Raw genomic sequence first — 12,861 nt, 5'->3', positions numbered from 1 at the left:
TACATTCAAAATATGTAAAGAAATGAGGAGTGGCTGACTTACTTTTGCATAGTGGGGTATTTACTAAAGTACTGTACTTTCCATTCTTTCCCACTTTTTATTTGCTTTTCATTTTCAGAAGAATATTTTGTAATATTAATTCTGTTAAATTTACATTACCCCACAGCCATTCTAGCTATCATCCAACAAGCATGATGCATTTAGAACAGACAATGCACTGTCATGGAACAAAGCACTGATTTGTGACTTTTTTTTCTCTTAACTCTTTATTGCATTTGGGACTTATTGTTATTCTTCTTGTTTCTGCTATCTATCTATACCTTAAACTCAAAAAATGCAGCATATATATATATATATATATATACACACCACATGTCTCTTTATGAAAGCACTGTTACAGCAACTATTCTGTTTGGGAAAAAAAACTCTTTCTCCCATTACTTTCAGGTATTTACTTTGTATTGCCCACACATTTTTGAACAGCACTGACATCTTACACCAGGGTACTACAATACCAAAGACAAGAGTGTTATATTGCAACTATGGGTGGTTATGCAGCGCTGAAGCGGCGGCATTGTAATTTCTCTCAGCACAGCAAAGGAAAGATGCTGTTGCTTTAATAGCACAATGGGATGCAAACCGCCCACTTAGTATGATGTGGCACTTGCCTCCACTCCATTCAACCTTCTCCAACTTTGTCTTGTCTGATTTGAAATACCTTGAATACCAAAAACAAACATTTGGTAATTGCCTTGTACTAATATTTGGCCCCCACAGGCTTCTCTCTGTCTTCATGACTTGTGTCACATCATCCTTTCTCAGTTTAAGACCTTCTAATTAGTAATGCAGAAAAGCCAGACAATCATGCCTTCATTGAAAGAGATTTAATCGATTTTGAATCCTTATGCTTAAAGGTGCTGGCTGGATTAAAATGATTTTCTTTTCTTTTGAAAGGTTTCCTGTAAGAGCTCACAAGTCTAAAGAAACCAGAGATGAGCGACCTAATTCAGAGGATTCCTTCAACAAATCAGTGCTTTGAGTTCAGCTAGTAAAAATTTGTGCCAGCTTGTGTGTGTAGTTTTTATTAACTGCAAAGAATCAACTAAATATGCTGCATGCAGTCATATTTAATCTTCCGTTTATGTGATGATGCTGTTTGCGGTAAGAGACTTTAATTCTGTGAAAGCCCTGATCCTATAAAACACTGGTATGAACAACACTACTTAGTTATTGGTCATTTTTTTATAAAACAATTTTTTTTAAGTCTTTTAAAGTAGCCCTGCAGACATTATTTTTCTCTATAACTGCATGTTATAGAACATCTGCAAAAGTGTGATAAAATGATCAATCGATTGGCTGAATTTTGTCATAAAATAAATTAATTTGGGTGTTTAATGCTTGCTCAATCAGCTTTTCAAACAGGCTGGAAACTTGATACTAATTTATTCCAGAAATAGTGGGAAGATTAATCAATGACAAACTTAGACAATGACAAAAACAGACCACGAGAACTGAATTGATGATTAAACAACTGAACCATTCACTTAATCAACATGTAATTTGGTCTTTAAACTGCATTATGCTCATTATCAAAATACTATGTAACAGCTTTATATAATTTATCATATAAACAGCCTTTATAATTAAACTTACAAATAGTCTTGGGAACATGTGACAGGTGAAAATCTGTACTACTGGTGGAACCCCATGGTTAAATCCCACTCTGTGCAATATATGACCTCAGAAAAAGACTTTGTACTCTTCTGCAGAAGAAGTCCAAATTGGGGCCAAAAACAAAGTTGAAACCAACTCAGAGACCTGCAAGCACACTGATCTTTAAATCTCATCCTTAGGCTGTGTTTTCGCAGCCCTTCTCCTCTCCTTCCCCACCTCTACATGATGTCTAAGAGCCACCCCCCCCTAACTATCCACCACTTGCTAACTTGGCAAATCCACTATTGACATCTAGAGAGGATCAGTGAGATGATCCATCGGTGTCAAATCGCCAAACAGAAATGTTTTAAATGAATACATCAATAAATTGTGCTTCATTGTTTTACTTCATCTCTCTGTATTGATCAGAGTTTATTGATTGGAAGGAAATCTAAACGTTCTGCCACGAGAAGCTGCACAGCAGGGACTCCTATGCACCAGAATGCTGCAGCCACCACAATATAAAACACAGCTGCCTGACTCATGGCACGCACCCAGGGAGAGCTGCAGGATCTCCTTGGAGATGTTGGTGCTGCAGATCGTTCTTTATGACCCTGATTCTACTTTTTATGTTCAAACTGCAGAGAAAAATCTGCTCAATACTTCTCTAACAGCTCATGTGACTTAAGCATTTGCAGTTATGCATTTGAGTGTATTACCAAATAGAATCCAATATGACTTTGCTTCCAACTTTTTCCAACTCAACCAAAAGGTTGAATATGGACAGACCTGTCAATTGATCTGTTCTTCATTTTAAGCACAGCAGACAATAAGAAGAAACATTTTACTGAGGAATCAAAGAGCGGCACAAATAAACAAAAAACATTTCTAACATTTCTTCTTCTGTATGTAAGAAATGAACCATTACTGACCATTCACCTGCAGCACATGTGTCTGATACAGGTCTTCATAGCCATAGGCATGGCAGCTGTAGTTCCCCATATGGATTGTTGTCACCTTGGTGATGTACAGGGAGCCATCGTCCCCAAAGTCCTGTAATACAGGGAAGAGATGGAAGAGGAGCATTATGTAAAGAGAGAAGAGGCAGCGGTGGCAAGAAAGGAAGAGAAGTGAAGATGAAGAAGAAAGGAGGAACGAGAGGTGTTGCAGTGGAAATAGTGGTGCAGAATGTGGTGCAGAAAGCATCCCCAGGGAGTGAGAATAAAATGGAGGTAGCTTGATAGAATACATAACGATGCTTGAGAGGAAACAGAGAGAGGAGGACATGCAACAGCAGGGAATGATGGGATAAGACAGGCGAGAAAAAGAGTGATGGGAAAAGGAGGCGAGACCATGAATCAAAGGTCTCCCTGTTGAGCTGAAGCAGGCGTTGGGGAATTTGATCCTCCTCTCTCCCCTCACCACACTGCCTCAGCCTGATAAATGGCAAGGGTTAAAAATATAAAGCCCATTAGGTTGATGAATGGAGCCGGTTGTTGTTGGTGCAGCATGCGGCAATCACCGGGGGGGTTCCAGACACAGCTTAGGGTGGATTAAAGCATTAAATAGTTGCTGTCCCACCAAGTGGCAGAGCTCAAGTCCTGATGCAGCTTTGTCATGACATTTAAACCACAAAAACGGCAGCTTTGTTTCCTGAAGGCTCGAGAAATTAATGTGACCCGACGGGGAGTCACTTTGTGACGGGGAAAATGCAAAATTATTTTCTTTAAAGATAGATGAGGGAGCTTAGGCAGTCAAAGTTCAGAATGTACAATTAACATGATAGATACAGCTACACAAGCAAGGACAATTAAAACTGAATGGGTTATTTGGACTACACCTGGCACTAAAATGTGAGTGCTACTCGTAAAAAATAAGATTTGTCATGTGGCCTGTGCGGCTGCTTCGATGAGGATCAAGACTGACAGTAGTTGGACTGGGCAGAAGCCATGACTGTTTCTCATGTTTTTCATCAGGTCAGATTTATTGGAAAGGGACAATGTTTTTTGAGTGGAAAAACTAAAAAAGAAGGATGAAGATTTTGGCCTGATAAACCATCTTTTAGTTGGGGAAATGTTCTGATGATGCATAGAACATTACGATGGAAAAAGCACTGCCAAATGAAAGGCTGCTCGACTGGCAAGAACAGTGGACAAATTATACATGAGACTTAAATCACCCATTGAAGTCCTTCTTTTCAGATGCAAAACTAAATCACTTTCCCGGCCAACCCATTTTTCAATAGTAATCATTGTTTTTTCATCTTACACAGAATAGTATTGACAGAGTAAACATCTACTTGCACATTTGCACATTTAACAAGTGATAAATTCAAAGAGGCATGATGAAAGCAGTACAGTGGAGAACAAGGTGAGCTGGAAGAGAGTGATTAAAATGGATTAGGCTCAGTCCTCGGGATTGGAGTGGAGGTGGTTGTGCACGGAGACCTCAGTCAGTTTCAAACGAAACTTCAGCAAACAATCCTGTGTCCATTAAGCTCAGTTCAACCGCAGAAAACAGCACTCTGAAAGGACTTTGACAGGACAATAATGACCCCTCCCTCGTCTTACTCCGTCACCTCTCTGATCTACAGTGTTCCAAGTCAACTTGTATAAAATGTTGGAAAGTTAAAAGAAAAAAAAAAACTGAGAAGAAGGAAAGGGAAACAGGTCTTTTTGTGCGTGTGACCGACATACTCTTCTTCGCCTTATGCTGCTGCAGTTTTGCTGTCTTATACGATTCTTAGAGCTGAGTTTATTAGAACATCATCAGACAGCATCTTATCTGCTGATTGGTTAACCTACAGTATATCTAAGACATTTATGTGCTGTGGATTATATTTAGAGAGACATTCCTGTATACACTTAAAACAATAGTTACACCCACACAGTTGACTCATGTACTTCAGTTATATATAAATATTCTATCACTTTATAAACTGAATGTTCACTGTGAGAGGTCACATATAATTCATTAATTTAATCAAAACTTCATTTCTGCAGTCAGCACCATAGATAAACGTTGTGTTAGTTAAGTTACTATTTACATTAAACTTGTGTATTATAAATGGAAAAAAAAAGTAAACTCCATCCCATTAAAAACCCTTTAGACATAATTACATTTTGTCAGTGCACATCATGTGACATGTACAATATTCACGGTGAAAATTAGACAAATGAAATATTCACTGTATCAATATGAAGCACAATCCGAGGATTGCTTTGGTGTTTATCGTTGGCACTGCAATGAGCTAATTTATTTGGACATCTAATTACTTTATGGTTTATTGATTTTCATATTTTCTCAATTAGTTACCGAACATACGGAGTCTTTTGTACAAGATAAAGCTGCCCAACCTCACCAAATTGACGACCCTGTTACAAAAACTTTGCGTATTGCTGTAAATGAACTGCATTTTCCTGTTCTTGCCATTGAAATCTTGTGCACACAGGAAAGCACTGAGGCTATCTCTGTCATTAATTCAGTTGTTTCTTAGTTTCTTCTTTGATTTACCAGAATGAAAAGAAAGTCGAACACAGCAGGTACTCCTCTCTCCCTCCTCTGTACAGATCACTGAGTTCTGTGAAAATCCATTACGTGCGGTCAAGAGCCTGGGGGACCTCTGTTGCCATCACCTCTCCTCCAGTCTCCACCTTAACACTTGACATTGTTTATCAGCTCATCACCACAGCAGGCCAACAAAGCTGCTCATTAACATGCAATTAGTGATTTGTGATCTGTCATCGGAATAAAACAAAGACTCGCAATGTACTGTCACCTGCTCAGATGTGTCTAAACAGGAGCCTCGTCGCATAGGTCATTAAGCACTGAGCAAATATTAATTCTACTGTTTCATGAAGGGTGCGACAGAGGCATTGTTCCTCAGCTTTAATCTTTCTTTGGCTAGTTCTAAACTTGTTACTCGTCTCCAGCCACTGGGCCTTCCTCTCGCCCTCTCCTACATACTTTGTTCTTGACTGATCATTGAGTTTGAGAAGTGAAGGATTCCTTTATGGACAAGTACAACAATCAAAGTGCAGACAAAAAAAAAGAAAAATACTTCTTTCACAGAAATAAACTGAGAACCATGCAGAGCTCTTAACTCTAAGTAGAAAAGTCATTTCCAGCTTAAAAAAGGTGTTAAAAGACTTTTGGTTTTAAATCAAAGTGAAAAGGCCCCCACTGTGCCTCCTTGCTGCTCAAATTTGGCAAGTATTAAAAAAGACAGCAAACTGATTAAAAAGAGGTTTTACCTGCAGTCACAACAAATTACTATTTTCACGGCAGGAACTACAAACCGTTTCAATTCGAAGGTTTTAAGTGTCAAGACATGTCAAGACACGATAAAAAAAGATGTGTTTATTTAGCGGTCTTAAAATTTGGTGAATATATCTTCACATGGACAACAACAGACATACTGTTCCACATCATTAATTATTCAATCAAAACTAAGCCAAAATGCAGAAGCATTGCGTGAAAAACTAAGAACATCCCATGATTCAGCAGCTTGTCGAAGCACCTTTAACAACAATAACTTGAAGTAACAGTTTTCCGTATGAGGTTATTTGTCATTCACGTTGTTCTGGTCCACCTTTTGCATCGGTTTATTTAAGCTTGCAGGTATTTAAATGCGCGTCTTTCTAAAGGTCCTGCCAGAGCATTTAATTTGGGATGACATCAGGACTTTGGCTGGACCATTGTGACACCCTGATTTTTTTTGTTTTTCAGCCATTCTGTTGCTGCTGTGTTTGGGATCATTGTCCTCATGTGTGACATAATTTAAGGCGTAGGATGTCCAGGTCCTGTGGATGCAAAACAAGCCCAAATCATCATGGAAATTGCCCTATAACCCTTCCTAGATAGATGGGCAGCAAAAATTGCTTCTCCAGGATAATTGCAGATGTCTTTCCTCCTTGTTATTGCGTTAACACACTCCTCACTGCTGCAGAAAAGCAAATTGACAAAACTTCTGCGGGTGCTCACACTTGCTGATGATCAACCAATTTAGTGTATTTAATCAGCAGCACCTGGCTGTTACTTCTTAACCTTTTTAATTCTTAAATGTAGCTTTTCAGACACTGCTTCTGCATGTGGGTTTAGTTTAAGTTAAACACAACAATCGCACAGTATTTAGTGTTGTTGTTCATTGGAGGTTGTATTTATCTAATTTTAAGACTTTATAAGGACCTAATAAGGATCATTTTGTCTGACCAAATGTCTCTCCCAGTGATTATCTGTCTATCTCTAAGTTTACAATGAAAATGCATACATTCAATTCTTTATTTATAATTTATATCTTTCTAATTGTCATCAATAGTGACAGAAAAAAAGACACATGAATTATGACAGCTTAAATGTGTCAGAGTTGTGTGTCTAACAGGTTGTTTTTTGCTACTTTGTTGCCATAAATCAAACATTATTGCATTAGTACAAGTTTAACCTGACTGGGCTTAAGTAATAATGCTGATGTAATCAGAAGGTGTCAATGGTTTCCTTTGCCAATGGGCAAAAAAAGACACAAACTAAACATGGTTGATTGGATTAATGTAATAAGGAAGAAACAACCTGTATATGTAGGTTTTGCACTCACGTTGATATCCTCCAGGTCCAGGAAGTTTAATATGATGCCATTCCTCTTCCAGATGATTGGTGGACGCAGCGTCCCCTGGATGGCACAGGTGAGGACAGCACTGAGGCCCACTGTTACCGTGGAGATGCTGATTTGCTGGTCCTCTGCGAGGCTCAGCTGGACAACCTCTGTCAGTGTGAAAGTATGGAGAGAAATGATTGGTAGTGTAGTGAGGGGAACAGACGACAGAGGCAAAGAAAGAGGCATTAGTGTGAGAAAAAGATTGAGGAAAAATTAGAAGATGGAGAAAGAAGAATAAAAAAGGTGTCATTGAAAAACACAGAACTGAATGAGTGTGCTGATGTAGTGGAACTGCAGCCGAGCTTAATACATTTCTAAGCATCAGACTTATTACTGGTGGAGGGAAGAGGATAAACAGCTGTCCGGGAGTGAAGGATAACCAGTGTGAAAAAGACACACACGCTGGAGGACACACAGCAAGCCAAATATCATTCCTCTCATTGAAGGAAATTTATGTTCATTGAAATGGCCATTCAGTTCAATTCACCTTTACGGGAAAATAAGAATCATTCTTTAATGGTTCCTGTTGACGCCATAACTAGGCTCTGTGGTAAAGATGTGTGGTCAGCCACCAGATCTACACAGCCAGAATTATGGTCTGAAAACTTTGTCAGGTACTGTTCCTTTTCTTATAGGTCTTTCCACATCTTTATTTAGGGAGTAAAAGTTGAACTGATATTAAAAATGTCATTTACAAATGTATACTGGGTTCCATGGTTAAAGTAGGCATGAAAAAGAAGACCACGTAATACATCACTTTATGTACTGTAGCTCTGACATGTATTCTCACTGCTAAATCTTTCTCACGACCTTTTATTGCACAACACCCAATTCTTCCTCTTCCTCCCATTTTTCATCCGATTCTCTCTGTAGACACTGTTTGCTCACACAAAGATGACATTTCTTGTATAAGTGTGAAACTGAAACTGCATGCTGATGTCAGTGTGATACTGTGAGAGGCCACTTGCCACTGATAAGATATATGTCAGTGTCTAACCCTGTGTCAATGCAGTCTTGTGACTGAGGATATATTCGGTATATAAATAAATAAAGAGACATCTGACAGGACTCTATCTGCATTATGTTGCAACAGTCTGAGTCAGGACACTCTTGTACAAAAGAATCTTTGTTCTAAAGGATACTTTTCCTGGTCAAATAAAGGTTATAATAAGAAAAATAAAAATCTAAATGGAGCCTGTCAAATGCATCGCTCACTCGAAAAGTCTGATCACAATCTTATTTTTTAAACTGAAGTGAATATTGGTTTACATATTGTTTCGACATTAAATATTTGTACTTGTTCTCTCAGGGGAAAAAAAAAGAGATATAATCTGACTTTATGGCCACACTGCTTTAGGATGTTAATCAGGCCATTCGGATTATTTTAAAAATTACACATCTCCTACGTCGACCTTAAATGTTGAAAACCGATGCTAAAAGTCTCCCTGAGTTGATTTGGGTCATACAAAATGGCATCATATTCAGGAAAGAAGCGGTCCTAAATGTGATGCCGTCAGAGTTCGAATAGTATTTTCTCCCACCATTCCTCAGTGACTTTAAACCTAGTCAAGCATTGCTTTGTCCACAAGTAAGTTTAGAACCTTGGATCACGCTGATCTATCTTAAAGACTGACAGACATAGATTGACGTCAGCCGTGAGCTGACAACTGTTTTGAGCCATAATTACACGCTGCTGATGCTTTTGTGGGAAAACCCAACAGACCTGTAACTGGAAGAGCAGCGAGGAGCAGATTTCTGAGTGTTCTGAAGAAAGGTTTTAATACTAATAACACGTTTCATAGGTAATCTTGCAAAAAAAAAGGTTTATGTTATTCAAGTTATGTATGCTTTGCATGAAAAGTGATGACAGGCCCGAATGCAAGATCAGCACTGTCCACAGAAAGAAATTAGGATCTGAAAGGGAACTGGCATTACGTATGGAATAGTGTATTAAAATGAAAATAACCTATTAATCATCCTGAATGTCAGTTTGCCTTGAACTTTGTCAACCAGTGATCTCCATCAAAAATGTGAAAACTCCAGCGTAATGTAACAATTCTCCGAGGTACCTGATGAAGTATCTGAGTTGACGAAGAATAGACAATAGAATAGACAATAGACTCTTGATATGTTTTTCATGAATCTTACAAGATTCTACTACTGTCAGACAAAATTCTTCTTATTTTTTTTATGGTTTCCCGGCTTCTGCTCCCTCTACCTCAGTTCAACCTATCGTAATTAACAATTTAACAACAGAAAATCCTTTTATGAAGCTTGTGGTTTATGACTCGAAGACAGTGATATGGCCAATATCACAAGTGATCTTCATTTTAACAGCCACAGGAGACAATTCTTTATTGTCCAAACAGACTTAAAGTAAACTGTGAACAGACTGAAATGTTCCTGTCTCGACGCAGACTTTGACAAACGCTGTTGTAAAAAACTCCAGGATATTAGCTGTCTGTTTCACAAAGCTCTCTTGGTGATAGATATATCTGTGTTGACAGCCTGGTCTGCCAGTGATATTTCAGAATGCCTTGGGTACAGTAGACTGCCAGGTCCAACAAAGTTATAATTCAGCACGTCAGTAATTTGGGTGGCAGAGCAGACTTTGAGTGTCACGTGGACAGATGAGAGATGAAGTGCATTGATCTGACATGGCTTGGGGGGCAGTTTTAGGTAGCACTGTGAATTTCAACGAGACTGCTCTTCACGTTGAATTTAATACGGTGCACGGAAGCAAGACCTCTACGCTTTGCGAAGTCAGCAGCGGTTGACTGTTCAGATGGGCATCCAACACCACTTTGTATTGATATTTTAAGGGAGAGGAGGAAGCCCACAGCTTAAAAGTTTTCTAGGGAGGAAAATCACTTCAAAGTTCACTCTGTGCAGATCTGCGAGATGCAATTAATAGACTGTAGAGGATAAACCAATGAGAGGTAGAGAGGTTATTTCAACGGGGCAGCTGCTACATGCAAGTATGTGCTGATGCAATGGACTCTCATCTTCATTGCAAAACAGAAGCTCGTTAATAACAAACTAGAATCCAATTGAATTCCAAAGCAGATTATTGCTGGAAAACTAATCATTCGAAAAAGAAGGAAAGCCCTATGTTTATCTGTATTTTGAACTATTATTTCGGTAAACCTATTGCAGTGAAAAAGATAACCTTGAATTTATAGCTTATGATGCACTACCGTAGGCACTGCTGTGTACACCCTATACCAAACTGAAAATGAGCCATCCATCCAAAGTCAGCGGATGTGTTTAATAATTATGCCAAGGCATAATAAGACCAGTTGTGGAATGAATCCTGACATTACTGATTACAGCTGTGAGACCAACAGAAAACAGAGAAAAATGTTCTGCCTCTTTCATGGAGGAAAAACGAGATAGAAATTAAAAACATAATTTGGTGGTAACTGTGAACGTCTTTTTTTTTAGCAGACTTTTTTTAATTGTTAAATAATTAAAAGCTTTTTAAGTTGCAATTGAATCTAGAAAAAAGCAATGTTCAATTTGGACAACTACTGTAAATGTCACAACTTACTGGATCTATGAAAGTAGGAAGAACTGCACCTCGGTAATGATTCTGACATTAATTTGGAAAAAGTTTGTTAATCAGAAATGAGAACTGGACCACAAGGTGTTCCTTATGGCCAATTTTAGACTGCTGTTTTCAGTGAGGGGACTGACCTCAATTAGTTCAGCCGACAGGGAGGGCTGTGACAGGAATAAATACAAAAACAGTTCGGTTAAACAATTTAGATTTTCGATTGAAGATTTTTTGATTTGGAAACCTTTAGGGAAAAAAAGTGTAAGCACATATCTTACATAGAGACTGTCTTCCTCAAAGTGTGTCCATTAGGCATTTGTTCATGCAAACAGAAACACAACAGCCTATAATCAAGTTTGAGTGGTTACGAGAGCAACTGCGTATGAAGGATAAAAATGGTGTACATCACAGTGCTGTCGTGCTGCGATAATTATCTCTTCTATAGCCCTAAACATGATTAAATTCTAACCTTGCCTAATTATTTTTTTCTATTTTTTCTAACCCAACCCAAGTACAGCCTAGCGCCAACCAGGAAGTGACCAGAAAGTTTTGTCATAATGTGTTGTGTTTCATGTAACAAAGGCAAATGCAGTTAATGACAGTGAAGGCTGCATTGGAAAAAGAATGTATTTTAGCTGAAAACCTAACACAGAAACATCACTGTCTAAACCCAACCAGGGAGTGACAAAGGTGTTTTAGTCACTGAACATAATTAAACACAAATTTTTTTTCTTTCAAATGCGCACCTTGATCTCACATCACACAAAGTATAAAAAGTTTAAAGGTGTAAAAAAGCGGCCCTTTTCTGCTCCATCCAAGCCCTCTATTATCAGAACGTCCAATCTGGAAACACATATACGAGTATTACTACCCCTCTGCTGCTTGCAGTATCGATTCCACCAATACCAGCATTGATTCGTATTATCAAATGACCTATATGAGAGAATATAGGTCATTTGTCATAGAGCATTAAATATATAGATCGCTTGTTTACATTCAAACAACCTGCAAAAAGTGCTGGATAATTCAGTTTTATACTTTTTTTGTGGAAAAAAAGTGTTTTAGAATCCTTTTTCTGTAAAGTTTTTCTGTAAAGAGTATTTCTAAAATTAATCTTTGCCTGCAGGAGACAAAAAAAGGCACCCTTTCAGAATATAATAAACTTCTTTTAAACTGAATGATGTCTTTAAGTAAATGTGCTGTGTGAGATGCGCTCTCACAACTGGAAATACTCTGGTGTGCGAGTCATAATGACAAACGTACAGCGCCGAATCTGATTTGTTTACAGCACATTAAAAGATGAGGCTCCATACTTCCTAAGATTGATGGCTCCCTCTGTTTCAGTACTGATGAACTGATGGAAAGTTGCGTTCACACATAGAATCTGATGCAGACGTTTGTGCTTACATGTTGGAAAACGTCGAAGTATCTGACCACACATTTACTGCAAGCTTAAAAAGTGCTCAATTACAACCCTGTTAGATACATTCATGCTCACCCTACATGAACCTGTTCCAACATCCTCTGTGTTCTGTCTTGCTTTCAGCTGACCCAGACAAATTGCATATCTAGCCAGCACCTACTCTGCCTGGCTGGGGAAGGTTGTCATGACATTAGCTGGTTAATGAATCCTACGGTTTCCCCACTTCTCCCAAAATAGTTCTTATGTGTAAGTTAGTAATTGACTCTCACAGAAATTCGGGAGGTCCACTAATCGATCAGCCCTGCTGACTGAGCTATGGAAAGGCTGACAGGGTCGACAGGGAGGTTTCCCGTATCTAGATCTGAAGTTAGACAGGATGAGTAACATAAAGACCAGGAAAGAAAATGGGCTAGAGTCAGCGAATGAAAGAGAAAAATAAGGCCAATTAACTAAACTGATGTGGAAGAAAGATGAAAACATCAGAGAACATCAGAGAAAGTAAAGATGTGAGAATACAAGCAAAAATGTGTCCAAAAAAGAATGAAAGAAAGAAATATAAACGGACAGATGGACTGACAA

At 38.5% G+C, this 12,861-nt stretch overlaps 1 protein-coding gene across 2 annotated transcripts in view; it reads right to left on the bottom strand.

Annotated features, from left to right (window-relative positions):
• The window catches only part of fstl4 (follistatin-like 4), a 228,075-nt gene that overhangs the window by 28,262 nt on the left and 186,952 nt on the right, over positions 1–12,861 (bottom strand). For both annotated transcript variants that reach the window (XM_075486657.1, XM_075486658.1), the window contains exons 7-8: positions 7,244–7,410; positions 2,586–2,706 (exon numbers count right to left, since the gene is read on the bottom strand). In XM_075486657.1, coding sequence (XP_075342772.1) covers positions 2,586–2,706; positions 7,244–7,410 — 288 coding nt within the window. The remainder of the gene's footprint in view (positions 1–2,585; positions 2,707–7,243; positions 7,411–12,861) is intronic.

The sequence above is a fragment of the Odontesthes bonariensis genome, chromosome 16 (genome assembly GCF_027942865.1).
Source record: "Odontesthes bonariensis isolate fOdoBon6 chromosome 16, fOdoBon6.hap1, whole genome shotgun sequence".
Lineage (NCBI taxonomy): Eukaryota > Metazoa > Chordata > Actinopteri > Atheriniformes > Atherinopsidae > Odontesthes > Odontesthes bonariensis.
Note: the sequence above shows the minus strand (reverse complement) of the source record. Positions and strands in the feature narration are given on the sequence as shown.